This window comes from Gambusia affinis, linkage group LG08, assembly GCF_019740435.1.
Source record: "Gambusia affinis linkage group LG08, SWU_Gaff_1.0, whole genome shotgun sequence".
NCBI lineage: Eukaryota > Metazoa > Chordata > Actinopteri > Cyprinodontiformes > Poeciliidae > Gambusia > Gambusia affinis.
In genome coordinates, this window is record NC_057875.1 from 2,678,664 (window position 1) to 2,703,980 (window position 25,317).

General features: G+C 36.6%; 1 protein-coding gene across 2 annotated transcripts in view; it reads left to right on the plus strand.

Annotated features, from left to right (window-relative positions):
• hsf4 (heat shock transcription factor 4) overlaps positions 1–16,012 on the plus strand; it is a 19,019-nt gene extending 3,007 nt beyond the window's left edge. Inside the window, exons 4-13 of one of the 2 annotated variants that reach the window (XM_044124212.1) lie at positions 294–418; positions 2,757–2,832; positions 3,675–3,742; positions 5,293–5,392; positions 6,350–6,468; positions 7,790–8,020; positions 8,094–8,211; positions 8,889–8,954; positions 11,708–11,795; positions 12,695–16,012. In XM_044124212.1, the coding sequence (XP_043980147.1) occupies positions 294–418; positions 2,757–2,832; positions 3,675–3,742; positions 5,293–5,392; positions 6,350–6,468; positions 7,790–8,020; positions 8,094–8,211; positions 8,889–8,954; positions 11,708–11,767 (963 nt within the window). In that variant the 3' untranslated portion in view covers positions 11,768–11,795; positions 12,695–16,012. The remainder of the gene's footprint in view (positions 1–293; positions 419–2,756; positions 2,833–3,674; positions 3,743–5,292; positions 5,393–6,349; positions 6,469–7,789; positions 8,021–8,093; positions 8,212–8,888; positions 8,955–11,707; positions 11,796–12,694) is intronic. The other variant, XM_044124213.1, reaches the window with a different exon arrangement.
• Positions 16,013–25,317: the final 9,305 nt, after the last annotated feature.

The following is a 25,317-nucleotide window of genomic DNA, read 5'->3' on the forward strand; positions in this document are numbered from 1 at the left end:
GGTCAGTTAAAGAGCCAGAAAATATCCACATTAAAAAACTGATTTTTATCAAGTGTTTTTTGTGAAAGTCTAATCTTTGTTCATAACCTTGATACTTTCAAAAATATTATTGAGAATTTACTCCATAATGCTATTAATTAACACCAAATTTCACAAACAATATAGTTTGGAATATAAATATGATTAAATAAAATCGGAGTTCAACAAATTATTGTATATTTGTTTTAGCCACCATATAAAGCTTTTCAAATATTAAGATGACTTTTTAAAATCTTTGATGTTTTGGTGTGTAGGTGTCCATCGTGAAAAGCGAGGAGACTAAAGTCCGGCAGGAGGACCTCAGCAAGCTGCTGTACGAAGTTCAGCTTCTGAGGACGCAGCAGGACAACATGGAGTGTCAGATGCAGGACATGAAGCAGTGAGTGAACTCACTCTGCTTTCTAAATACAGCTACACCTGAAATGATCCAACAGCCCACTGCAAATTAGATTTATTGAAAAATACACAAACTAGCTGCTGTCAGTGATAAACTAAGTTAAATACAACTGATGTTTGATTTTTTTCTTGACACTAAATATAAAATAAAATTTTTGCTTAGCTGCAGTCACTTGTTTCATTATTCCACCTCATCATCACTAGCAGGTTCAGATCTTAGCAGAGCTTTCTCTTCCTATTTTAACCTGCTGGTAATATGATTTACAGCCAGACATAACTTCAACCTGCTCTCCTCATTATTATTTTTGGGTTTATGTATGGCAGCCATCTTTTTCAAATCCCACCAGAGATTTTCAAAATAATTCAGACTATATTTGCATTTCCATTGATCACATAATTGAGCAGTTTGACATTTTGAAAATAAATTGGCCTAATCAAAACATGTCAATTCCTCAATAGCAGAAGAACCAAAATAGCGTCAGATCACCACGGAGCCACTACCATGGGTTTCTGTAGACATTGTGTTCTTTTATGCTTTGTTTTTCTTTTCTCAGATACATTTCTAGAATCAGCAAGAGTCAGTTTTGACTCAAAACAGAATCCTAGCTTTTTTTATGTCTGTGATCAAACTAGATCTATCTTCCTGGTTTTAGTCAGAACGCCAGCAGCAGCATTCTGGATCAGATGCAGCTGGAGGATATGTCAGAAGACTCTGTTGCAATAATCAATGCAACTAAAGATGAACGCATGGATGAGTTTCTCTAGATATCGCTGAGACATTATTCCTCTAATATTGAAAATATTCCTCAGGTGATAGAAGGCCGACTTTGTCACTGTCTTTATGCAACTCTGAAGGTTCAGGTCAGAGGTCATCCTGATCTCTGGTTTCCAGCTGTAATAACTGAAGCTGTGCACTGACACTAGATCGTTCCTCTTTAGGTCCAAAAATAATAACTTCAGTTTTGTTTTTGTTCAGCTGGAGAAAGTTTTGGCACATCCACACATTTATTTGTTCTAAGCAAATAAATGTGATTGGATGGGTTCAAAGGTCACACGGTGACATTATAATGTAGAGCTGTGTATCATAGTTATGGTAGCTAATATTATTTCCTGTTATATAGGTTGTTGTTTTTTTATCAGTGTTTTGATCACTGCTGTTTTTAAAGCCTGAGGGAAAACGATTAGTTTACTATTTGGATCAGATCGTTTGTGATGACAGGCAGGATTTTCTTAAAGAAATGTGTGGGTCGGACATCCAGACAGGAACTGGAGCTTAATTGATCTATAATTTCTTCCAAGGTTTTATAACTAAGTAGTTGAAATTGGGTCATTTTTCTTGCATTTCTCCTCAGTTGTACAAATCCTCAGAACACATGTAGCTCAAAAGGAAAAGTTACATTTTATAACATTTTACACATAAATCTGTAGTTTATTGATGTGTCTGTGCAGAATTTGTTGATTTCAATAAAAAGGTTTTTGGATCCACTGCTGTGAATCATTGTGGTGTCAGAGCAGCTTCTGATCTGTCATTTTGTTCTTCCTGTTCTGTTGGAACCGATCAGTGAGCGGATGAACTGACAGTTTCTCCGGAGGCCACGGCTGCTGAAAATAGCTGCTCTGGTTCTATTGTGTGAAGGAGCGGCTTTATGCTCAGCATTGTTCGCTGATGTGAGGAGAGAATGTTCATCTCATCACCTGACTGACACACACGCACAAACACCCACACACGCACACGTGCGCGCACACACACACACACACACACACACACACACACACACACACACACACACACACACACACACACACACACACACACACAGCCTCCTTTTATTCAAAATCCTGATTTCTAAAACATCTAAATGATAATGCATAAACCAAGTTTTTGTTGTGTGATGAGCTAAAATGTAGCCATTCTCATTAGTTTCTACCTTCTGGCAGCAAACTAATCATTTTAAAAGAAGTATTTTTATTTTTGTTGAAGTTTATGCAATCTGAAGAAACTTAAATAATCCAAACTATAATTGAACACGAATACAATAATTTATTATCACAGACTGAGCAGTTTTCATGTAGCTTCTTGGGCAAATACCTTATTCCACTTAAAATAAGACAAAACTAACTGACAAGATAACCATGATTCACCAATCGCTTTAGCTTTTGCATTTGCAATATTGATCATATTGATTCTGCATCCTCCAAAGTCACAACTGATGATTGTGCCTCAGTTTGTTGTGCAGCCTTTTGTTCTGACAACAACAGGAAAATGGCTGCAAATACATTTAACCTCCAGATCAGACTTTTGTTTTTGCTCCTGCTTGCAGGCAGAATGAGGTTCTGTGGAGAGAAGTGGTTTCACTGAGACAGAACCACACACAGCAACAGAAGGTCATGAACAAGGTGAGTTCACTTCTGAAAACTAAAAGTGATTCAACTGGGAACAAATAAAATGAATTCATGGTCCAGGGAGGAAATCCTATTCCATAGTTTGAGATCAGAAATTATTTCAACACTTGGATCACAGGTGCAGCCCTGAGCTTTTTATATTAGTGATTAAACTATAAACTCCAGTTAAAAACGTTTGAAAAGCCAAAGAATTGTCAGAATTCTTATTTATGCTATTTCCATTCTGCTGGTTCCATTAGCGCATTAAGAAATATGAAAATAAGATTAAATGGAGGTCAATATTTTATGCTTGTGGACCTTTGACCTGGGAAATCAAGTTTTAAAGAACCATGTTTATGTCAAATGAAGTGTAAAACAATGTAATGGGCAGCATTATGTAAGCACAGATTATTAGACTTAATTTTTTTTCAGAGTAATGAAATTTCTTTTAAATCTTCTGAAGTTCAGTTTTAATTAATTCTAAATTGAATTGTTGTCTTTTTAATTTAACTGGTGATTCACACCAAGCTGCTTAAATAATTTGTGTAAAATGGAGTCATTTTATCGGCTCAAAAGCTAAATCAAGCTGCCGCTTCTGTAACTTTCTGCACAGTCAGAAGATCTTGTTACATGTTCAAGAACTACGATGATATTAGATTAAACTTTTATTGATTAATAAAAGGTTGAAGGGGTGGATGGAGAGGACAAAACAAACTTACAACGACTGGGATTTCTCTTCTTTCTTTAAACCAGCTGGTGGAACTGAAAAAAGTTGTTTTTCACCTGAAACCTTTTGGTTTTTCTCTGAGACTGAGCCAGGATGCTGATTCATGCTGAGCTTTCTCCCTCTTCCCCAGCTGATCCAGTTTCTGTTCAGCCAGATGCAGTCCAGCACACCCAGCGCTGTGGGCCTGAAGAGAAAACTGTGCGTGAACACACACACACGGACGCACACACACACACACACACAATCTGAAGAGGTTTAACTAAAAAAACGAGAAGATCTGAAGTCTTACAGGGGCAGTGTCATGTGAAATTGGCTTTTTTTAGCTTTACATCACGCTATAAAGTTATTTCCTCATCTAAAACAAACCCGAAGTCAATCAATAAATCAAACGTTGTTGCTGAGCGTGAACAAGGCCAGGATGAGAACGGAGAGGCAGGCCAAATACAAAAGTGACAAAAAAAAAAGAAGAAAAAACTGTGGATATCCAGGTCTGTTTGGTAGAAACATACAGGTTTTCCTTCTTTCATCTTTATGAAGTCCAGATTTCTTTTGTGACTTTCTGAAGTCAGTGTTTCAGCTGTGTGAACCATCTGGAAGGTTTAACTCAGAGATAGATGCTGAAGTCTTACAGGGCAGTTCATGGGAAATTGCAGACCACATCACGCTATAAAGTTATTTCCTCATCTAAAACAAACCCGAAGGGTTGCCTTTATTATTTCCTGCATGTTTGAGAAATCCTTTCATCTCCATGGCAACAATTCTGCAGTGGAAAATGCCTGGTTGGACCTAACCCACCTTTGAAATGAAGCTTCTTCAGTCTCACAGAGCAACCCTCCCCCAGCACTGTCCCACTCAGCTCCTTCAGACTAGCTAACAGCAATTAGCAAACACCTGTTGGAATTGTACATTAGTGAAACTTTTCATACAAACTACTTCTCTGTGAAGCCCTGATAAAAACATTGTTAAAGATAGGTTAAATAGAGGAGCCAGGTTGTGATGATATTCTGAAAGAGCAGGAGTTTTTAAAGAGACAGAGGCCCAATTTCAAGGCTTTAAATTACAATGTTAAGTCATATTTGAATAACATAGCATATTTATAAGCATAGCTACTTGACTTTCCTATAAAGTGGCACCATGTGCCTAGAAAACACATAATACTCTCATTAAGTACTAAAAGATTGTCATGATTTTTTTTATCAGTGGTTCTTTTTATTTTATTAGACTGTAGCTTTTTGCAAACTTTTAAATTCAAATTCCAGACAAGTTCTGTTGAATCATTATATTCTTACACAGAATCAGGTTGGTTCATATGGCTCTAATGTCCTTTAATAATTAACCTGCATGGTCTCAGACCACATTTGTGGACGAGTTTAAACATTTTTGTTTGATTTAAAAAGGAAAAAAAAGCAAAAATAGAAAAATATCTTAGAGGATGAATACTGTTTTCATGGCAGGTTGGTATCACAACAACCAGACAGGGAATAAAATAATAAACTTAATCTGAGTCACTGGTTGAGCAGAAAAAGTATTTCCCTTAAAGAGTAACAACACCTTTTTGAATTGAATTACTCATGCGTTGTCTGATTTTGATGCCAGAAACGTCTGGGTTCAATAATTACATAAATGACTTTTCAAACAGTAAGTATTGAGCTTTAACTAAAATACGTCACTTCAACACACCTGGAAACCATTTTTAATTCCTCCTTCATGTGAGAATCCTCCTGACTGAAACCTTTTTATCCCATCAGGCCTCTGATGTTGGATGACGGCTCTCCCAGCCCTTCTCCACCCAAGTTCAGCCACAGCCATCCCATAGAGCCGGTGCATGAATCCTACTACATCCACTCAGTAAGTAAACCAGGCAATTATAGTAAAATGTAATAAAGAATCACAACCCAAAAGTCAATAAGCTTTATTAGATTTGCTAGAATATCTCCCTCTAGAGTTATTAATGCTATACTGATGTTTTTCAGTGGTCTATGATGGTTAAACCACTAAAATAGTGACCTTCCATGTTCAGAACAAATGTTGCTAGCAGCCACATGAACTGAACCTCAGCTGCAGCTTCCAAGTTACAGCCGGGGGTTTCTGACTGGTTATGCATGCAGGGACGCAGCTTTATTTATGGCATTCTGTGCAGCAATGTTGCAAATTTTACAACAGTGTTTTATGACCGTTATTGGAAAAAAAAGGAGAAGGTTTTTATCAAAAAACTCTTTTTCTAGAATTTTCTATAAATACAGAGATTTCAGAGTTTGAAAAGTCCAAACTTTCCTAGATAAATCTAAGACATTTTCTAGAAAAAACAAGGAAATTTATGAGTTCCAAAAGTCCAAAATATTTTACTTCATAAACTCAGAAAAACTCTGAAGTTTTTCTGTTTTTTTCTAGAAAATGTTTGACTTTTCAAACTGAGAAATTACCTTTCTTTCTCTGGAAGGTTTTGAGATTAATCTCAAAATTTCTGAGTTTTTTGGCGGAAATTTATTCTTGCTTTTTCTATTTACTAAGACCTAATCAAAATGTCTTAAATTGTGATAGTTGATCCTTCAAATGCAGAGAAAAGAAATCTGGTGAGAAATCTTTTTGAGCAGTTTGTTAACTGAACACTAGAGGGAAGCAGAGTGCAATGGTTGTGGTGTTTCTGGCTGCACATAGACAGTTAAATATGAGTTTTCTGAAGGAGGGGCAGAAAAGGAGGCAGCAACATTAAAACTGGGTGTGATATCTCAGCTTTGAAAAAAAAGTTTCAGTTTTATAAAACAAAATGGCACGTTGTTTTGTGTTGTTTTTGTCCCTTCTCAGCCATCCAGTGATACTGCATCTTGTTCAACGGATGGACTGACAGGAGGACCGATCATTTCAGATGTTACTGACATGACTCAGGCCAGCATGGCCATTCAGATGCAGTCTGCTGACAACAGGTGAGTCAGAACCGTAAACACTGATTTACCAGAACTGCTGTCTTCTCCCAGACAACTTCAGGGTCTTAAAAGGTAAAGGTTAATTTTCAGCTGCTGCAGTTTGCTTTTTCACACAGCAAGGAGTCAAACCAAACAAACCCTTTTAAACACTTGTTCCCCTCCTCCCCTGTGGGGGCGCTGCACTAAAAACCACTGACGGAAGCGACACTAAAACCTCAGAAGAAGACAACTTTGTTCTTCACAGAATGTAAATAAAAATAGAATGGGATCAGATTTTAGCCATTATAAGATTGTAGGACTCCAGTTCGCTTTTTTGATCTGCATCATAGTTTGATTGCACATTTACATCTCCGCAAACAAATCAGACTTTCCAGACAAGCAAAGTGTATGTAGTTCAATTAAAGTGGACTAAACTGGGCTGGTGTTCATTGGTGTAGAAAGTCTGGTTTGCTTTGGGATGTGTGAATGCTAATCAAACTCCGATACGGACCAAAAACACAAGCTCTGGTCAGTCTACAAACCTCGATCTCGGTTCAATCAAAGTGAACTCTGGTGCGGTTTGAATACATGTCTGGTTTCAAGTGGACCCTAAAGCATACCAAAGGAAGGAAGCAGACTACATCATAGGGCATTCTGGGTAAATATAACCAAAACAAATGCGCTAGACCAATAGCAGGAGAAATGGTTCTTGATCTTTTACCAAAGACAAAAGAGAAATCAAAATCTGACGCTACTCCATTTTTGTTTCCATTTTGTGAAGAAGGAAGTTGTGCTCTTGTCTTCTTAAGAGGTTTTTGTGTCATGTCCTTCAGCGATTCTTGGTGCAGCGCCACCACAGGTGAGGAGGGGAACAGGCTTCTGTACGTGTTGGGTTCATTTAACAATGTATAGTGTGAAAGTGAACGATAGAAGCTGAAAATGTAACAAAGGTTGTAACACTTTAAAAAGTATGTAGCTTTATGTTATTAAAGCTAAAGTGTAATCAGTAAAAAATTTTATAACACATTTATGTCAGATCATGATTTCTTGGTTGATGTCAAGTTGTCATAACGAAGACATTTTGAATAATGTCATCTTTGTGATAAAAGTGTCATGATTTACCGAATGACACTTTATGACAACAGTCATAAATATTCATGAAGACTTACTCATGTTCATGACAGGTGTTATGTCATGTTTATGAGGGTGTCATGACAGTCTTATTCACAACCCGTCAAATAAAGTGTTACCCAAATGTTTAACCGACTGTAACTGAGTGAACCGGACAATCAGGTGTGAAAACAGCCTTAGTGTTAGAAACTGTCTCTGCTTCCACGCTAAGGCAGAAAAGCATGATGCTCATCAAAGAGGAGCCTGTCAGCCCAGGAGTTCGCGGTGGAGGGAAGGGAGAAGCTGCTGATGGAGGAGAGGCGGCAGCCATGACCTCCACCTGTCAGGTCTGCTCCTCTGAGCCCCCAGTCCTCCCGGTTGCCATGGTGCAGTCTGTCCTGGAGGGGAGGGGCTCCGCAGCCTCCATGGTGGAGAGGAGGAACAGGAGACCCGCCCTGGACCGGTACGTTATCCCGGCCGGACGTCCTGACAGAAACCCATGTGTCTGTTGAATATTGGTGTGTGTGTCCGTGCAGAGCTGAGCTTCCAGAGTCGGTGGAGAACGTAGACATGAGTCTGGAGGAGCTGCAGCAGTTGCTGCTCAGGAGCCACCAGCAGAGCGCCATGGAAGCTGGAGCCGGCGCCGCAATGGATGTAAGGATGCAGATATTAATAAAAACATTTTATTAAATTAAAATTAGTTTAATCAACAATTGCAAATTCCTGTGGGTCCAAAACAATCCTAACTCATTGTCCTTCCAGTACCATGTATGACGGTTGCTTGTCTTTAAATTTCTCCAAACATGAATCTTTTCAAAAATCATTTTCCTTCACACTTCCAAACCAGCTATGTTTGTTTGATCTTTTTCCACTTGTCTTGTCACAAATTTTAACATTTAACATGCTAATTGGTGGCATTTAAGATGGAAAATTCAGTGTTAGCTTGGAGTGGAGCTGCTTAGATGATGAAAATCTTTATCTCTGTAGAATAACTTCAAAACGTTGGGGAATGATGAGCAGGAAAAGCTGCTATCTTAAGCTAATATTTTCACCACTGCATTGTGTATGCTGCAGTGTAAACTGTGAAAACCATTAATGCAGACATTTTCACATTGATTGTAATCAATTAATGAATGCATTTAAATAAGTATTGATTGATATTCAACTTCTCAATTATGAAAACGTTCTCCTTTTTTTTCTTTGAGAATTAAACCACGAACTAAAAGTCAGTGAACTGGTTACCATGGTTTCAGTTAAGATGCATCTGCGTGGTATTTTTATATATTGAAGATGTGAATCATTAAGTTTTTCTTGTTCATGTGTTTCTACAGCCGTTCAGTTTAAGCCTTCCTCTGACTGAGTGGAACTTCACTGAGATGGAATCCAACCTGAAATCTGTGAGTGCAAACTTTCCATTTTGCTGTGAAGAAAACGCAAAACAAACCAAACTAAATAACAGATTTTTAAATAATTAACGGAGAAACAGAACACGGTAAGAAAAATGAAAAGGGAATAATGGTATTTTGTGTCTTGAACAAACCATCTTTATCAATAAAAAGCGATATAACGAATGAATAAGAAACATTTTCCAAATGTGTGAGCAGAAAATAACAGGTGTAGAAATGAGGAATGAAATCACACGTACAATTTTTGACTTGTGATGCCAATATCTTTCTGTTAAAGTGAATTTTATTCTTCATTTCACATAAAATAATACTTCTGATTAGAACAACAGATTCTAAAAAACTGTTGCAAATCACTATTGATCTAGAAACAAGATTTGAAGAAAATGTCTTCACAGAAACGTTCCGATTGTGATTTGAATTATGTGTTCTGGTGAGTGGAGGTCTTTTATGAAATCTCTGAAATATAGAGAGAATCTGGAGTTTACAAGTAGGCCTGTCACAAGAAACAATAAATCAATTAACTGTATGATCAATTAAGCCGAGCTCAATAATTTCCATTTGCATGATTTATTGTTTTTCTATTTTCTCCTTTTCTACCACAAACTCAAAGACAAAATTTGTCAGTCTGGTTTCAACTAGCCTTTTTCTTGAAGGACAGATTTATTTTATGATTCATTTTATTTGTTGTTTCTGTTGTTTTGTTTATTCATTTTGGATTCCAGTGTAAAATGTTCATCAATGATTATTGATTTTTTATAGTAATTTCTTGAATAATCATGTCTTTAGCATTATATTACTTGAAAATGGTCTCAAAACAGTAATATTATCCTTTATTGCAATAACTTCTGGGACAGTTTACCGTCCAGCAAAATTTATCTTGTCAGAACTTTTGCAAACAGATTTGAAGAAAAATCCATAACTTTTCAAAAAGGAATAGCAGTAGGTACCAACTATTTTCTTAAAGCAGTCAGGGAAGCTGGAGGAATTTATGAGTGGAAAGCCACATCTAAGCTCTGATCCCACAAATTCATCAATACTGTAATGGATGGAGAGAGGAAGTTAAATCATTGAACTCAATAAGTTCTGTAATAAACAGTAAAATATCTCGTAAGGTTCTTTAATAGTCAAGGCCTCAGGAAGATGATGAGATTGGACAGTATGACCCGTCTATTATCATTCAGTGCTCTAAAGCAGGAAGTCTTTTAGGGGCTCGGTTCATTTCCAGCTCCAGAGACACAAACACTAAAAGCCTGAGCTCACAGAGTAATCAATAATGTCTCTGAGGTCCAGTTTTTCTCACCAGCCAGGAGAGCACAGACAGGATGCTGCAGCTCTGAGGTCAAGCAGACTTTCACTGCACTGAGAGAGGATTTTTCACAGCTAACATCAAGTAAACAAACTGCATTTAGGCTAAAATCCAGTTCTTATAGATGCTGCACCACAAAAACACAAATTCTTAGTACACTTGAAATAAGACAAACCCAACTGAAAAATAACTTTCCATCAAGATATACAAGCTTGTTTTGGTCAATAATTTCTTAATATTAATTTAAAAAAGTGATAGTTCCACTGGCAAATATTTTAACTTGTAACATGTAAAATATCTTGTTATAAGTGAAAAAATCTGCCACTTTTTAATAAATATTAATTATTGATCTAATAAAAGCTCCTTCATTTTGCTGAAAAGTTGCTTTCACTCTAATTTTGTCTTATTTCTAGCATATTAAGATATTTGCACCAGAAACTAGACAGAGAATATTTTAGTATAGTTTTCTTTGGCAAACCCCTGGAGGCTCACGTGTTTGGGATGGTCAAAGGCTTGACAGTGGTGTATTTAGACGGTTTATAAAACCAGTGGTGGGACAGAGAGCGATGCCATGTTTTTCTGCCTCATTATTTCCAACAGCCCTTAATCAGCCCTTAATCCGCAAACATCAACAGCTCTTGGAAACCTTTGAAAGTCGTCATCAGCCGTCTTCCTGAGCCATTTTCCTCCTGAAAAAAGCAGATTTTTCTGACTCTGAGCTGAAAGAGAGCTGATTCATTCTTCATCTCTGTTTGGTTTTGTTTGTGGAGATGAAAGTCATCAAATGGCTCCTGGTAATTAGAGAGCACTGAACGTTTCCCCACTGACAGCCAGGCTGCCTGCTCCATGTTTGAGTAAATTACCTTGCATCGTGTTATTTATGTTGCTCCATTTTCAGGAGGGTAAGTGCAAACAGCATGGGCATAGAAAGGTTGGTTGTATCGCTGAATAACTGCTTTACAGGATGGAGCAGCCAGTGAAGATGGAAGACACTGCAAGGTGGCTTTAACACACACAAACAGGAATGTGTGTTATCTTTAACACATCTCAGCAAAAGAAATGGGAATAAAAAATCAAATCCAACTTGAGGCAAACATTAATTCAGTCATTTCAAAGTGAAATTCACCTTAATTTGTCTCAGGACTGAAACTAAAGCATCATCAGGGACATTTTAGCAAAAGCAAAAAAATAAAACATTTCTAACATTTAAAACATAATCACTTATATCCATCCATTCATTCATTTTCTAACACCCTTGTCTCCAGTGGGGTCAGGAGGGCTGCTGAACGTTCTGGGCGAGAGGCGGGTCACCCTGGACATGTCGCCAGTCTGTTGCAGCATAATCACTTATAATTAAATAAAACAAAATCGTCAGATTTTGTCATTCCTGTATTCATGCGTCTAGAAGGTCTTTGACTACATTCATGTTTTTTCTCAGTACATGTTCCAGAATCAGGAAGCTGAGGCTTTTCCTGCAGCTAGCTGTGAGGATCAGTGAGCCGCAGACTGTTGCATTTATCTGAACGGTAAGAATTTATGACATTATACTCATACCCCTTCCACTGCTTCACATGTTGTCACGCTGCAGCTGCAAACATCAATACATGTTATTTTAGTTTTATATGAAATATCAACACAAAACAGTTTATGCATTTTTAAAAGGGTTTTCTTTATGAATTCTGATGTCCCTAAATAAAATCCAGTGAAATTAAATCAAAAGTCCCCTAATTATTAAATAGAGTCCTGCTGTGTGTAATTCAATGCAGCTGTGGAGAACATTAGAGAACAAACAGCATCACAAAAACTAAAGAAAAGACAGAAAACATGGGAAGAATGTGGTTTGGCCAGACTGGACCACGGGACAGAGACGATAAAAGATAAACGTAGGAAAATAAAAATACTTCCTGAGATTTGTCAGAAGTTCTGCATTGCTGCAATTCACTTCATTTATCACTTTGCAACAGGTGAGTTTTCTTTCAGGCTACAGATCAACTTAAATTACAAACAATAAGATGCACAGATTTCAAACGTTACAACCAGGAGAAAAGCTCCTGTAAATGTACTAACATTGCTGTATATCATTATGTCATCTGCATAGAAGTGAACATTAAGAATGCTGATGTGAAGAGTGTTATAAAATAAAGGCTAGGGGTCTCTGGACTGAGCCCTGGAGAACACCCTGCTTTTCCATCAAATAACTAGAACCTTTCACCAGCATGCAGAATTTATCAGGAAAATTTAATCCAAATATAATTTAGTCTTAAATATATATGTTTTAATCTTTGTTAAGGAATGATTATGTTCTTAGGATCTGAATTGATATAATGTCTGTGGTTTAGCCTCAGCCAGAGGCTAACTCTTCCCAGCCTCAGGTGAATTCTTCCTGAAGAGACACTCTGACATCTCGGCTTGTTTCTCTCCTCAGGCCACACAAGCTGCTGTTCCGCTCATTATTCTACTCCACAGGAGTTTGAACTCACTGCCCTGCCAGGCTGTTTCCACGCTGCTTTATTTCCAATCTGTTCACAGAAGGACATCTGCAAGGAAACGGACAATGGGACAATTTCCTAACTACTTCCTGGTTAGCTGGCTGCCATGGATTTGATGTCCACATCTGCAGTTAAGGAAACAACTTGTAAAAACTCAATTTGACTCATTTACAGCCAGAAGGCTTCTGCATTTTAGTCTTTGTATGAGTTCTAGGTTGTAGATGTGATTTTTTTTTTTCTCCCTGTAAAAAATCTATAAAAATATTTTCTATTATTTAACACAAGAATCATGGGGGTTAATGTAGAATATTTCACAAACAAGTTTTCTTAGTCTGCTTAGAGGCTCCTCAACTCTTCCTCCTATAGACGTGTTCACTGCAAAAACACAAAATCTTACAAAATATTTTTGTTTGAATTTCTAGTGCAAATATCTTAGTGCACTTGAAATAAGACCAAACGAGCTGACAGGTAACCTTTGAGCAACATATTGTTTTAGTTGAATAATGTCTTAATATTAGGGAAAAGGTGATGAGGAGATTATTTCACTTGTAACATTGGAAAAAAGTCTTATCAGTGAAGCTAATAATTTTCATTAACATTCAGGAATTATTGACTTAAAACAACTTCTTATATCTTTCTAAAAACGTTGCATTAGTTAGTGTACCAAGATATTTGGATAGAAAGTAGAGCAAAAATACTTGGTAAGATATTTTTTAGTGGTGTTAGCCTTGTTGATACTTCAAGCAAAAGTGTAAATTTAAACCACACTGACTCATTAATATTGAGTCAGTGTTTTATTGAGGGTAAAAGAGAAACCAACACAAACAGCTCCCACTTTAATGCAGACGAAGCCCCAATGTGTTTGTCCATCTACATCCTCCCAACACACAACCAGATGGTGATGATGATGATGATGGATGGACTGAAGTGCGTCACACTGGGGAGTTTAACCTACCTATTTCATATGTCCTTGAAACTATTTATCATGTAGCCAAAAAGTTATATTTTTTTGTTTTTACTTGTGAAACAATGAAAAAGCATAACCAGTTCTGCATTTTGCACAATCTGCATCCCAACGTGGAGGGAACATTGAGATGAGGCCATTAAATTTCTGTTTTTAGAAGGCCGACACTTGGAGCTCAATGAGAGTCGCTGCAGGAAATGGAAACTATTTGAGATGCAATGTTCATCAATGGGGCAGTATTATGTAGAATTTACTTCTTTTAACTTTACATCATATTCCTAATGTTCCCTCATCAAATACATACCTGGAGTGTTGTCTTGAATCCTTCATGAATGTTTAAGGAATCCTTGAATCTCCATGGCAACCATTCAGCTGTGCAAAACAGCTGAATGGTTGGATGTAGCTCCGCCTTCAGGGCAAAGCTCCTCCTCAGGGCTTCAGATTCCAAGCTTCCACCTCACAGAGCAGCTCTCCCTCACTCAGTTCCTTCAGACTAGCCAGCAACAAATAGCAAACACCTGATCAGCTCAGTATACGAGCTACTTCTCAGTGAAACGCTGGTAAAAATGTTGCTGAAGGGTTGAAAGAGGAGCCATGTTGTGATGACTTCCTTAAAGAGACAAAGGCCTCATTTCAAGGTGGTAAATTACAAAATCAAATCTCCTTAACTCATATTTGACACATACAGGTTTTTTTTTATATATATATAACAGCTGACGTTAACAGTTACTTGATTATGCTATAAAATGGCACTAGATGCCTGAAAAATACATAATCCAGTCCCTTTAAAACACAGATGGAACATAACCAGATAAATCCAGATGTTTTTCCGCTGTGAGATTATCCCGTACATGCTTTAAAAATGTTGGAGTTTATATTTCTGAATGGGATTGTATCTTAGAATTTAATCTGTAACAGAACTTTGCATACCTGCTTGAAAATGCTATAAGATTGAGAACATTTTCCAAAGGTTTTTTTCTTATTTTTGTGTAATTTTAGTTTGTGCTCAGCATTGGTTGCAGGCAACAACTATGTGTGATAATGTGATTAGGAGAAAGTAGCTGCAGATAAGATGAATTGTGCAATATTGTACAGAACAGTGAGAATACTGCAATGCACAGATGACCATTGGAATGTAGGACATGAACATGTAGATGTGAGTTGTAGACTTGAGCAGACTACACTGAGATGCACTGCTGAAGGAGAGAGTTGGCCTGTGAGTCTAAAAGCTGAGCTGGACAGAAGTTTTGAACAGTTGTTACATTTCGGTGGAGTGATATCACATCTTGCAGCTCGGCCACAAACTGCAGGCTTCCATAACCGCCTAACCCAAAACCATTCAGGCCATAATATCAGCAGGTTTTGCCCTGAGTGTGACTGAAAAGCCTGCTGCAAGCAAGGAGTCAAATAAGGCACATATTAGCTTTAGCTTTTAACTTTGTGTTGCTATGCTTCCTCAAGTTTCCTCTGTTGATCAAAAAAATCTTTGCTGAATCTTTGACTTAATGCAACATGTTGGTATAATTACAGCTGCAACTTGAGGGCAATATAAAGTAAAATAAACTCCAAAGAAGCAGCTTACAGAGATAAAAACTGAGCCGAGATTCGGCTAATTTGCCTAAACATTTTACTGAACTCGCTAATAAAAATCTAAATGTGACCTGCAAGGAAACTTTGCTTGTGGTTGAGCCTTCTTCTCTGTGAATGCTTTAGAGTAAATGAAAGAAAAGTGACCTGTGGTGTAAAATAAGTGAAATTGCACTAAAAAATTATATTCTTAGACTTAGCAGGTGTTTTTGTTCCTCATCATATGAGTGTAAATGGATTTTTCAAGGGATGATGAATTGTACATTCAGTTGCTGTTGTTCCTAATTTATTCTGTTTAAATTTGAATCATTTGCACTGGCAGAGAATGGATGTGTGTTCAAATGGCATTTCTGCTTGTCGGGACTGCAGACAGATAAGGACGTATTTTTGTTTGGTGACTGAAAAGACATCTGCTGTTAACAAAGCCTGGCATCCCAAAAGCACCTCTGCACTGTGAACGCTCATGAATAAATTTACATACAAATTCACAGCACTTCTGCATTAGCAGAAGATAATAGAAAGCAAACATGCACTGTCAGTGGAAGACAAGGATGATCTCAGTGCTTAGATGCTTTTGAAAGTGGGCCACAACTTGCTTAAAATATGAACATTTAAAGGGATTTTTTCTTCTTCTTTTTGCAAAGACTAAAGTGTATTGTTACAAATACTGAACATGTATTCCACCTGCATATGAACAACGGTCAACTTCAATAAAAGCTATAAAAAGCAATCTGGTTAATGTTTGTTTTTAATAGTACTTGAATTGTTTGTGAGAACATATTTGGTAATGTAACATAAAAGATTCCAAATGTAACCCAGCATTTGAATATTTGTTCCTGTAATATTGATCTGTGACCACATAGTTAAGGTAAACCCCAAACTGTGTCATTGCATCGTAAATAGATTATTTGTTTGTTTTGTTGTTGTTGTTTTTTGTTTTTTGTTTTTTTCAGAAAATGGAGAATGGTGATGGGATAATTTGAGCGGCCAAGAGCAGATGAAGCCAAAATGTCTAAATTCATATTTATAGATTTATGATCCATCATCTGAGCTCTCTGGTTTCTCTGCTTCTCTTTTTTACTGTCTTTAAGCTGCACTCCTCTCTAGTTATCATGTTGCACATATTCGATTTGTGAATCCATCTAATGAGGTTTTCTGCCTTTCAAAGCAGCCATCAACCTGACAGAGTTGTTGCTCCAGATTTCTTACTATATGGATGTCAGAGAAAATGTTGCTTTGCTCTTATTTCACTTTGATAATGCTTGGTTTTCCTACCAATACTCTTCTCAAAACAGTTTTCTGTGCAAGACATTTTTTAGGGCTGAAATTATTAGTCTTGATGAGTTTATTATTAAAATAATCATCAAATAATTTAGTAACGTACAAGCGTTCACCAAGGGAATGCTGTTATTGCTTTTTAATCAGTAAAATGTTTAGTTTCTTGCATCTTTTAATGCATTTCTAATTTTGTATAAAAAAGGCTTTGATAAATAATCTGCAGAATGTGCCCATGTTTTTATCCAAGTTACGGATAAATCATTAAAATAATCAAATTAATCTATAACTACAATAAGCATTGGGTGCAGCCCTAAATATTTCACATTAACGTATTTTTTCTGTCATTACCAGCATTCTTCAATCTCTTCCCTTTGTTTTTCCTCCTCTTCTCCTGCCCGCCTTGCCCCTCCCCTACACGTTGCTGCATTATTTAGGATGAGTGTTATTTGGAATAGCTTGTGTTGTCCCTGAGTTCCTCTGTTTTCATCTCACTGCTTGGAGCGGCACTTTCACATTAAACTCCTTCACACATGAAGTGGAGCTGCAGAAATGAATCACTGAAAATCCCATTAATGCAAAAACATTTACTCAGAAATAATTCCACAAACTGGAGAAACTATGAGATTAGGCACTCACAAGTAATGTCTTTGTCCTTTTTCCTCAAACATCAAGCAGACCTAAGCAGTGTCACTTAGTCTCAGCAGGCAAAGCAGAACCAGACTACAACGGATCAAGATGGCTTATTTATGACGAACAGGAGCTCCAGGGTGAAGCATTTCAAAAGCATCAAACTCAGACTTACATCGCAGACAGTGTTCAGAGCTGCAGAAATAAAGGAGATGGAGAAACAACATTCCTGCAAAATTGATCACAAACTGAATGTCCAAACAGACGCAAGAAGTCGGTTCTCCAACCAGAACTTTATCTAACGCAGCGTGGCAGTAATAGAAGTGGACAGGATTTTAAAGATCTTTGGTGCTTTAACTCCAAAAGCAAAGACTAAATGGAGAAACAGATATCGGCCACATGAAAAGTCTATTGTGCCTTGAAAAATATCTAAAGATTTTTTACCCCTTTAATACGTTCTGTTAGCAGCAGAGCCTCTTGAGGAAAAGATAATTCTGTTCTTCACTGAATCAATCATGCCCTGCAGAAACGCTGCCTGAAACATAAACTTCTTCTGAATAACGAGGCCGATTTAGTCACTGTTACTGCAGATAACTGAGGCATGAGCGCTGTCGGTTTGTTGCATATTTCATCAAAAATATCTTTTTATAGCCCTGCAGGATATGTAAAGATCCAAGAGAAGAGCTGCACAAATCAAGTCACTGAATCAGTCATGGTTATTAAAAATTACTCCTTACACTACAAAACCTTTATCTTTATGAGCCAACTTCTTGTTTGCAAAATGATTATTTGGTGGGTTATTCTACAACTAAATTATGATATAATTATAAACCCCATACACTCTAGTTCAACCTCACAGTCATGTTTTCTGATACTGGGAGGAAGTTGGAGAACCTGGAAAGATGCTACATGTGTGTTGAGAAGCATTAATTGATTTCTGTGCAAACAACAAAAAAGTATTTCTTTGGGATAATTTCCTGTTAATCCCATAAATAATCTGCTGATGTTTAAGATGAGTGGTTAAAGAGGCAGTATTACATCAGTAATACAGGATGTTTCAATATTATTCCTTTATCTACTACAGATAGCAGGCAACACTACTATCTGCATGAAATAGTTCTCAAGCTATTTCATGCATGTTTGAGAAATCCTTTAATCTCCATGGCAACCATTCAGTTGTGTAAAATGCCTGACCTAGCCCCGCCTTCTAGACAAAGTCCCTCCTTGGAGCTCCAGTTTCCAAGTTTCCAGCTCTCAGAGCAGCCGTCTCCACTCTGCTCCTTCAGACTAGCCAGCAGCAATTAGCAAATACCTGGTGGAACTGTGCACCTGCTGAGCTCATTGTAGGAGCTACTTAATGGAGGAGTCATGTTATGTCGTTGTTTCAGAAAGAGCAGGAGGTTTTAAAGAGACAGAGACATTAAATCATGAAGTTAAATTTCTTTTAAGCCATATTTGATATATATCAAATTTTCATAACAATTGAAGTTAACATAGTTACTTTGCTGTGCTATAAAGCAAAATTATGTGCCTGGAAAGTACATAATACTGCATTTTTCAGCATCATTAAATACCAGGAAAGTTTTCCTTGTTTGTATTAATGCATATTAAGGTACATATTTTTATTTTAACTATTAAAATAGGCAGTTATAAGCATCTTTAGAGGGAGTTCCAAGTATTCTCAGGATTTGTTGTCCCTAATCACTGAAAATACCAGCAGGTCCACCATGCATCTTTTAGGTATTGTTTATGTTTTTATCAATAAAAAGCCAAACTAAGGCTAGAAATGGAAACTTCTTTTGTCTATGAATGTCTAAATATATGAGATCTTTTTATAAGCAAAACAAACAAATTGAAAACTACTATAAACAAATGCATAAATAAGTTTCTGAGTTGGATTCCCAGCCTGGAGTCTTTCTCCTTGTGCATGCACGGGTTCATCTCCAGAAACTCCAGTTTCCTCCCACAGGAACGCGACTGCTAGCTTAATCAATTAGTCTAAGTTTGTGTGTTTTAATAGATGGACGTATGAGTGCTTATCCAGATGCATAATGCTATATTTCTCTATTGCGTACTATTGTCAAAGTAACTGGGACGACAGCTGTTTTCACAGCAGATAAAAACATTAGAGCCAAAACCTGATGCGCTGACATTTAAAGAAATGTTGCTAATTTCCTGGCAGCTCGCCGGTACGTCCAGGCAGCACTCAGGAAGCAGGAGTAGGTGTTCTGTTTGTGTTTGGAGGCCCACACAGTTCGCTGGCCCCAAATTAGTCAGAGCTTTGGAGCTTGCTTTGATTGTTTACTGGCAAAAACAGCTTTTCTGACATGGAAGCACTTTATGTTCGGGTAGAGGAGGAAGAGTTTCACACAATTCTTTCTCTGGTTTCAGTGGGTGAGGCAACAAGAACAGCATACATATTTAGTTATCCTCAATCAATCAATCAATCAATCAATCAATCAATCAATCAATCAATCAATCAAGTGTGGAGAACAAGGCATGAAAACATAGAAACATCATAAACACATCATGCAGTCAACAATTGTGAAAACCAGTTACAGATATTTCACTTTGTCAAGTGCCATTGTTAAAATCGTCAATACACACCAAATATATTGATCAGTGTTCCATTCATTGTGGTTCAAAGGCAAAAAGTGGGTTTTTAGTGTAGATTTAAAGTTATTTATATAAATAACGTTTATCTGAATTAATAAGGGAAAAAAACAATTCTAATAAAAACATTTTGATACAGGTTGAATATTTTAGATACTTTAAATACTTTAAAAGGTAATGGTGAAAATCAACCAGTTAGTCATTTATAAACAGTAAAAGATTCTTTTCACACATTCATGTAAAGCATAGACCTGTCGCAATAAATGGTCCCAGAAGTTATAGCAATAAATAATATTGTTGTTTTGAGACAATTTTCAAGTAATGCATCAGTAATGGTATAATAATGCAAGGACACATTTGCAGAGATCAATAATCTTTAAATTATATTGAACATTTAACACTGTAACTGGAAGAAATGTTAAATATCCAAAATAAATAAACAGCAGAAACAACACATGAAATGAATTATGAAGTCTTTATAAACAAGAGGAAGAGTTCAAGATGCTCTTCCTCATTAACTGCTGTTGAAGGTGTATGACTGGTTGTCGAGGAAACCTGAAGGACAGCTGTCCATCACGGGAAAATGTTACCACAAAAGGATCAAAATAAAAATAAAGCATTAAAGAAAAAACTGCACACAAGACAGCCTGAGCGACGATGTGACAGGCGTCCATATTATCTAGATTTCTAACAGTGATTGGTGTGGTGACAAAGAGGAAGTCAAGAGAAATGTTGTCTGAAGCACAGCAGGTTGGAGACATCACAGATTGGGACCAGGGTTTAAAAACACCCCAAATAAAATAAAATAAAGTAAAAAGAATCAGTCCTACAACAGATAAAATGTCATGTTGTCAAACAGGAGAGTCAAACTGATTTCTGTTTCCGTCCTCAAAGAACCGCCAGTTAAGATGAAACATATTATAGCTTTTTCTATGTTTAAATAATACTTCTACATTTTTAACATCTTTTCACATAGTTTGGTCCTTTACAAGTAAAAACTGAATTGATTTGACTGATAAAATAATATTTAAGCTGACAACTGTTATCTTAAAGTTCAATTTATGTTTTGTAAACTTAATCTCTTTTTGTTGCATTACTGATCCATTAAACATAATCTTTCAATGCTTAGAGAAACGTCCTAAATTACATAGTTCCAGTTAGATGATTGAGTTATTAATATAAATTTACACAAAGACTGACAATAATTTAAAAAAGAAAAACATTCAGCCCCCTCAGGTTATAGCATCAGCCAGAATAATTATTTAAGATGTGGGAGTATAAAAACAGACTAAATTTATGGATCTGTTTCTGAGCAGACTGGAATCACATCACCTTTTAATTTAATGGATTTTATCTTCTTCTGTTTGCCTGAAAGGGAGGAGAGCTTAGATAAGCTTTTAATGTCTGCAAAACTGGACAGAAATCTGTTCTGTTAGTGATGGTGACAAATGTGTTCCATGAAATCAAAATATGTGTTATTTATTTTATTTGACTTTTTACATATGTCTGTTCGGTAATTTTATAAAATTTAAATTGTTTTACAGGTTAAAGTTTTAGAGTTGATTCTAGTTCTTTGGCTTCTTCGTCCTCACAAGTTTTTCTAGAACTAACTTCAGGTTCAGACCTGAGAAGTTTCCAGATAAAAAGTCCAAAATTTAAATCTTCTGAAATTTCTGTCACTCAGTTCCCTTCAAAAACACAAAATTATATGAAATTTTTTTTTATTAGTTTCTAGTGCAAATATCTTTGTACACTTAAAATAAAGACAAGCGGCTATATTTCATTTTTTTGTACTAAGATTTTTGCACTTGAAGTTAGATCAAAAAGGGTAAGATTTTGTGTTTTCCAATGTTGTTGCTTTAACCTTGTAGCTTGTTGCTCCATCATGTTGTAAAATCCACAGATCATCACTAAATTGTCCCTTGTTTCTTAGAAAAAGAAACAGCTGCTGTTTTGGAGGATAGTTTGATTGATGGCTGTTTTCTTTGGGGAAACCCATTTTAGTTTGCGCTTGGTATTTTGTTGGCCTTCTTAACCCTGGATTAATAATATTCATACTCTATCCAATTCAGTTGAATAAGTGGAATGTAAAGTACTCATTATAACAAAGGTCCTCTGATCTTTTCTAAGAATCCATAAAAAGCCTGCTGGCACTTACACTTTCTTTCTCATGAGAAACAGATAAATTTCCAACACTGAATAATTTGGATGAGGCGGTGGTAATACTCTGGCAGTGTGCCACTGAAAACATGCACAGCTTTACCATTTCTTTCTAAGCATTCTTCTACTGTATTAAATAAACTCTCATTTCACTGCATTTTGCTGAGTCATTGTCAGCTATCTCTGTTCTGATCAGACTTATTGATAATTTGACCAGGAACATGTTTCAGTTTGGTTCCAGTCTAGTTTACAGAGAAAAAACTCTCAAAAAAAGTTGCTCTCTTGCTTTAGAAACTGAGCATTTTGCTCTGGAAGTCAAAATGAATGCCTGATGTTACAGCTGCATGCAGAGCTCCGTGCAGCAGCCTTGAGATCTGGAGGATATCAGAGTACAGCAAGCAAACCAGGTCAGATGATTCAGAGAGACAAGCAGCCACTGCAGCATCTTTCACATTTGAACATTGTTGTAAAGCATTAGAACTGAGATTTTAAGATTAAACCCCAGATTACATCAACCAAATGTGTGCAAATTACAATACGGTTTTGCAAGCCAGGCATGAAAAACAAATTGTAATTTAAAAACTGGCCTCACAAAACATGGATGAACGTCCCTGATACAATAGAAACTCCTGATATTAAACATTTAAAATGCAGTAACAGGAACCCCAAGCTGATGCCTGCAATTCAAACTCCTATAGCTCAAAATTAAAACAATTAATTGTACCATTTGATGCATTTATTATGAATTATTTATATTTTACTCTCTGATACCCTCCATTTAGCTTAACAACTTGTAAAATGTGACTCTTTTAGCCACTTAGATGCTCATAGACATCTGAAAAGTACTTTTCTTTCAATAGTTATTTGTCCGTTTTCTTTTGGTCACTTTTGCAGCAGCAGTGTTTGCAGATGTGGGCACTAACTAGTTACCTTTACTTGCATTTAGGAGTAGTTTTCCTGCACCATACCAGTATCTTTTACTTTAATACTATCTTGATGTACGTCTACTCTTACCTGAGAACAATTTCTTGCAACTACCTTCATGGAAGCACAAAAACACAAAATCTTACCAAGTATTTCTTGTTTTGTTTCTAGAATAAAAATCTAACTTGAAATAAGACAAAACTAACTTTTGTTATTAACTCTTCAGCAAGATACAGGAACTTGTTTTAAGTCAATAATTCCCTAATATTAATGAAAAAGTACTAGCTCCTCTGGCAAATTATTTTATTTACAATAATACAATACAATACAAAGTGAAATAATCTGCCAATACAACTAATACTTTTTTATAAATATTGAAGAATTATTAAAACAAGCTCCTATATCTTACTAAAAAGTTACTTATCAATTAGTTTTGTCTTATCTCAAGTGTACTAAGATATTTTCACCACAAACTAGACAAAAATCGTTTTGCAGTGTGTAACCTGATTTCAAAGTTGTGTGCAAATTGCTTTAATCTGTTCATCTGTTAAACTGCGCAGCAGCAAAGGAGCATTTGTTGCCTTGCAGCAAGAAGGTTTTCTGCTCTTTGTGTGTTCTCCCTGTGCAGGTATAGATTCTCCAACATCTTCTCAGTCTAAACACATAACTAATGACTGGTTTCTCCTCAGGTGTGCATACCTGGTTGTTTGTCCTAATGGAGTGGTGACCTGTCCAGGGTGAGCCACACCCAACGAGAAAAGCACCAGGCACCTTTCCTTCATGGGTTTATTTGTGTTGGTATGTAGCTGAAGCCCCCTCATGTTAGAACAACATTGTGTGATGGGCTGTGGATAGAAACTGGAACAACTGGAACAAACAGAGCAGTTTACTGGTTTCCAACCTCGTTTTATCAACAGCTCAATCAAACCAATTTTTCTTGATTTTTCTGCTGGTATTACAGAAACGTTGGCAAAGAAAGAAAAAGAATTGCCTTGTGCTGCATTCTGGTGTTCCAGGTTGTGTTGATATTGTGGAAATTTAACCCTTCATGCATGAATTATGATTCTGTGTGTCAGGAGTTTTTTTTCACATTTTTTAATTTTCTTAAGGCATAAAAAAGGTGGGAATTTTTTTTCTCCAAATACAAAGTTGTTATTTTAAAAATACATCAGAAGTATTGTTCTTTAGGGGTTATCTGATGTCACAATATGTTTTTTACCTGGAAGAGTCGTCTCCAGTAGAAGGAGGGACAGAGTCGGCTGGCATGCTTTTTTCTCTGTCAGCCATATTGGATTTAACAAAAATTATTTCTTTCATTTGCAGCTGAAGGCCAGCAGAAGATAGTGTATTTTATGATGCATTAGTGTCCACTTCAGTGTTCTGTGTGCATCTATAACAGAAAAATCCACAAGAAGCACAAGAAAATGGCTTATAGATAGCTGTCCACTGTAGTGACCACTGTGAATGAAAGGGTTAAATACAAGCCTTTGCTTTGTGATGAGTCAGCGCTGGCAGACCTCAACATGGTTTGATTGTAAGCTGATTCCTATTCAGTGCTCTTGAAAAACATAAATTTGGTTTGGCATCGGCTGTTTCTGTTCAGTTTCCTCTGTTTTGTTGGTTAAGTAATAAAGTTTTTGCTTTTGTCTTGATCTGTTTCGATCCCTTCCCTCCTCTTTTGCTCCCTGTGATTTTCTTTCTCTTCTTGTTTGTATTTGAAAGCTACAGACTGAAGAGTGTAAATTACATCCTGACACCTTCAGTTAGTCCTCTTCCTACACTCTGTGTTGTTCATGGCCACAAAGCCTCTGAGCTCTTCCTCAGAAAAGAACAAGTAGGTGTTGATAAATATCTGAGCAATTTTTCCTAGAAAAAACCCACTGCTCGTTCGCTTTGTTTGGTGATGGTGGATTCATTTATTTCATTCTGATAAAGTCAGACATTATTAGAAAACGGAACATTTTGTGTAATGTGACAAGTTGTTCTTTAAAATCTTAATCTCAGTCAGACGAGTTTTTCATTACAGACAAAGAAAATGCAGGTTTCCTACAAAAAACTTTAATATTTGCACTTGATTATCTGTTCATATCAGATCCAACTGGATTTATAAATGTCTTAGTTGCCAACATCTGGGTTTCAAATCCTTAATACCAGAAAACCAGTCCCTCATATCATTATGTTAAAATAATAATTGTACCGTCTGAATGCCAAGATTAATCAGTTGTATTTTAATGTATAGGTTTATAAAACAGACAGAATAGAAAACTGACTTACTGATAAAACGCTTTTCTAAAAGCTGTGACCTTTGACTGGCCAGGTAAAGCTAGCTCGACCTAGCTGTTAGCCTGCTGAAGTAGACTAGCCACACAGGATACATCGCCATTGTAGCATTGTAGCATATGTGCT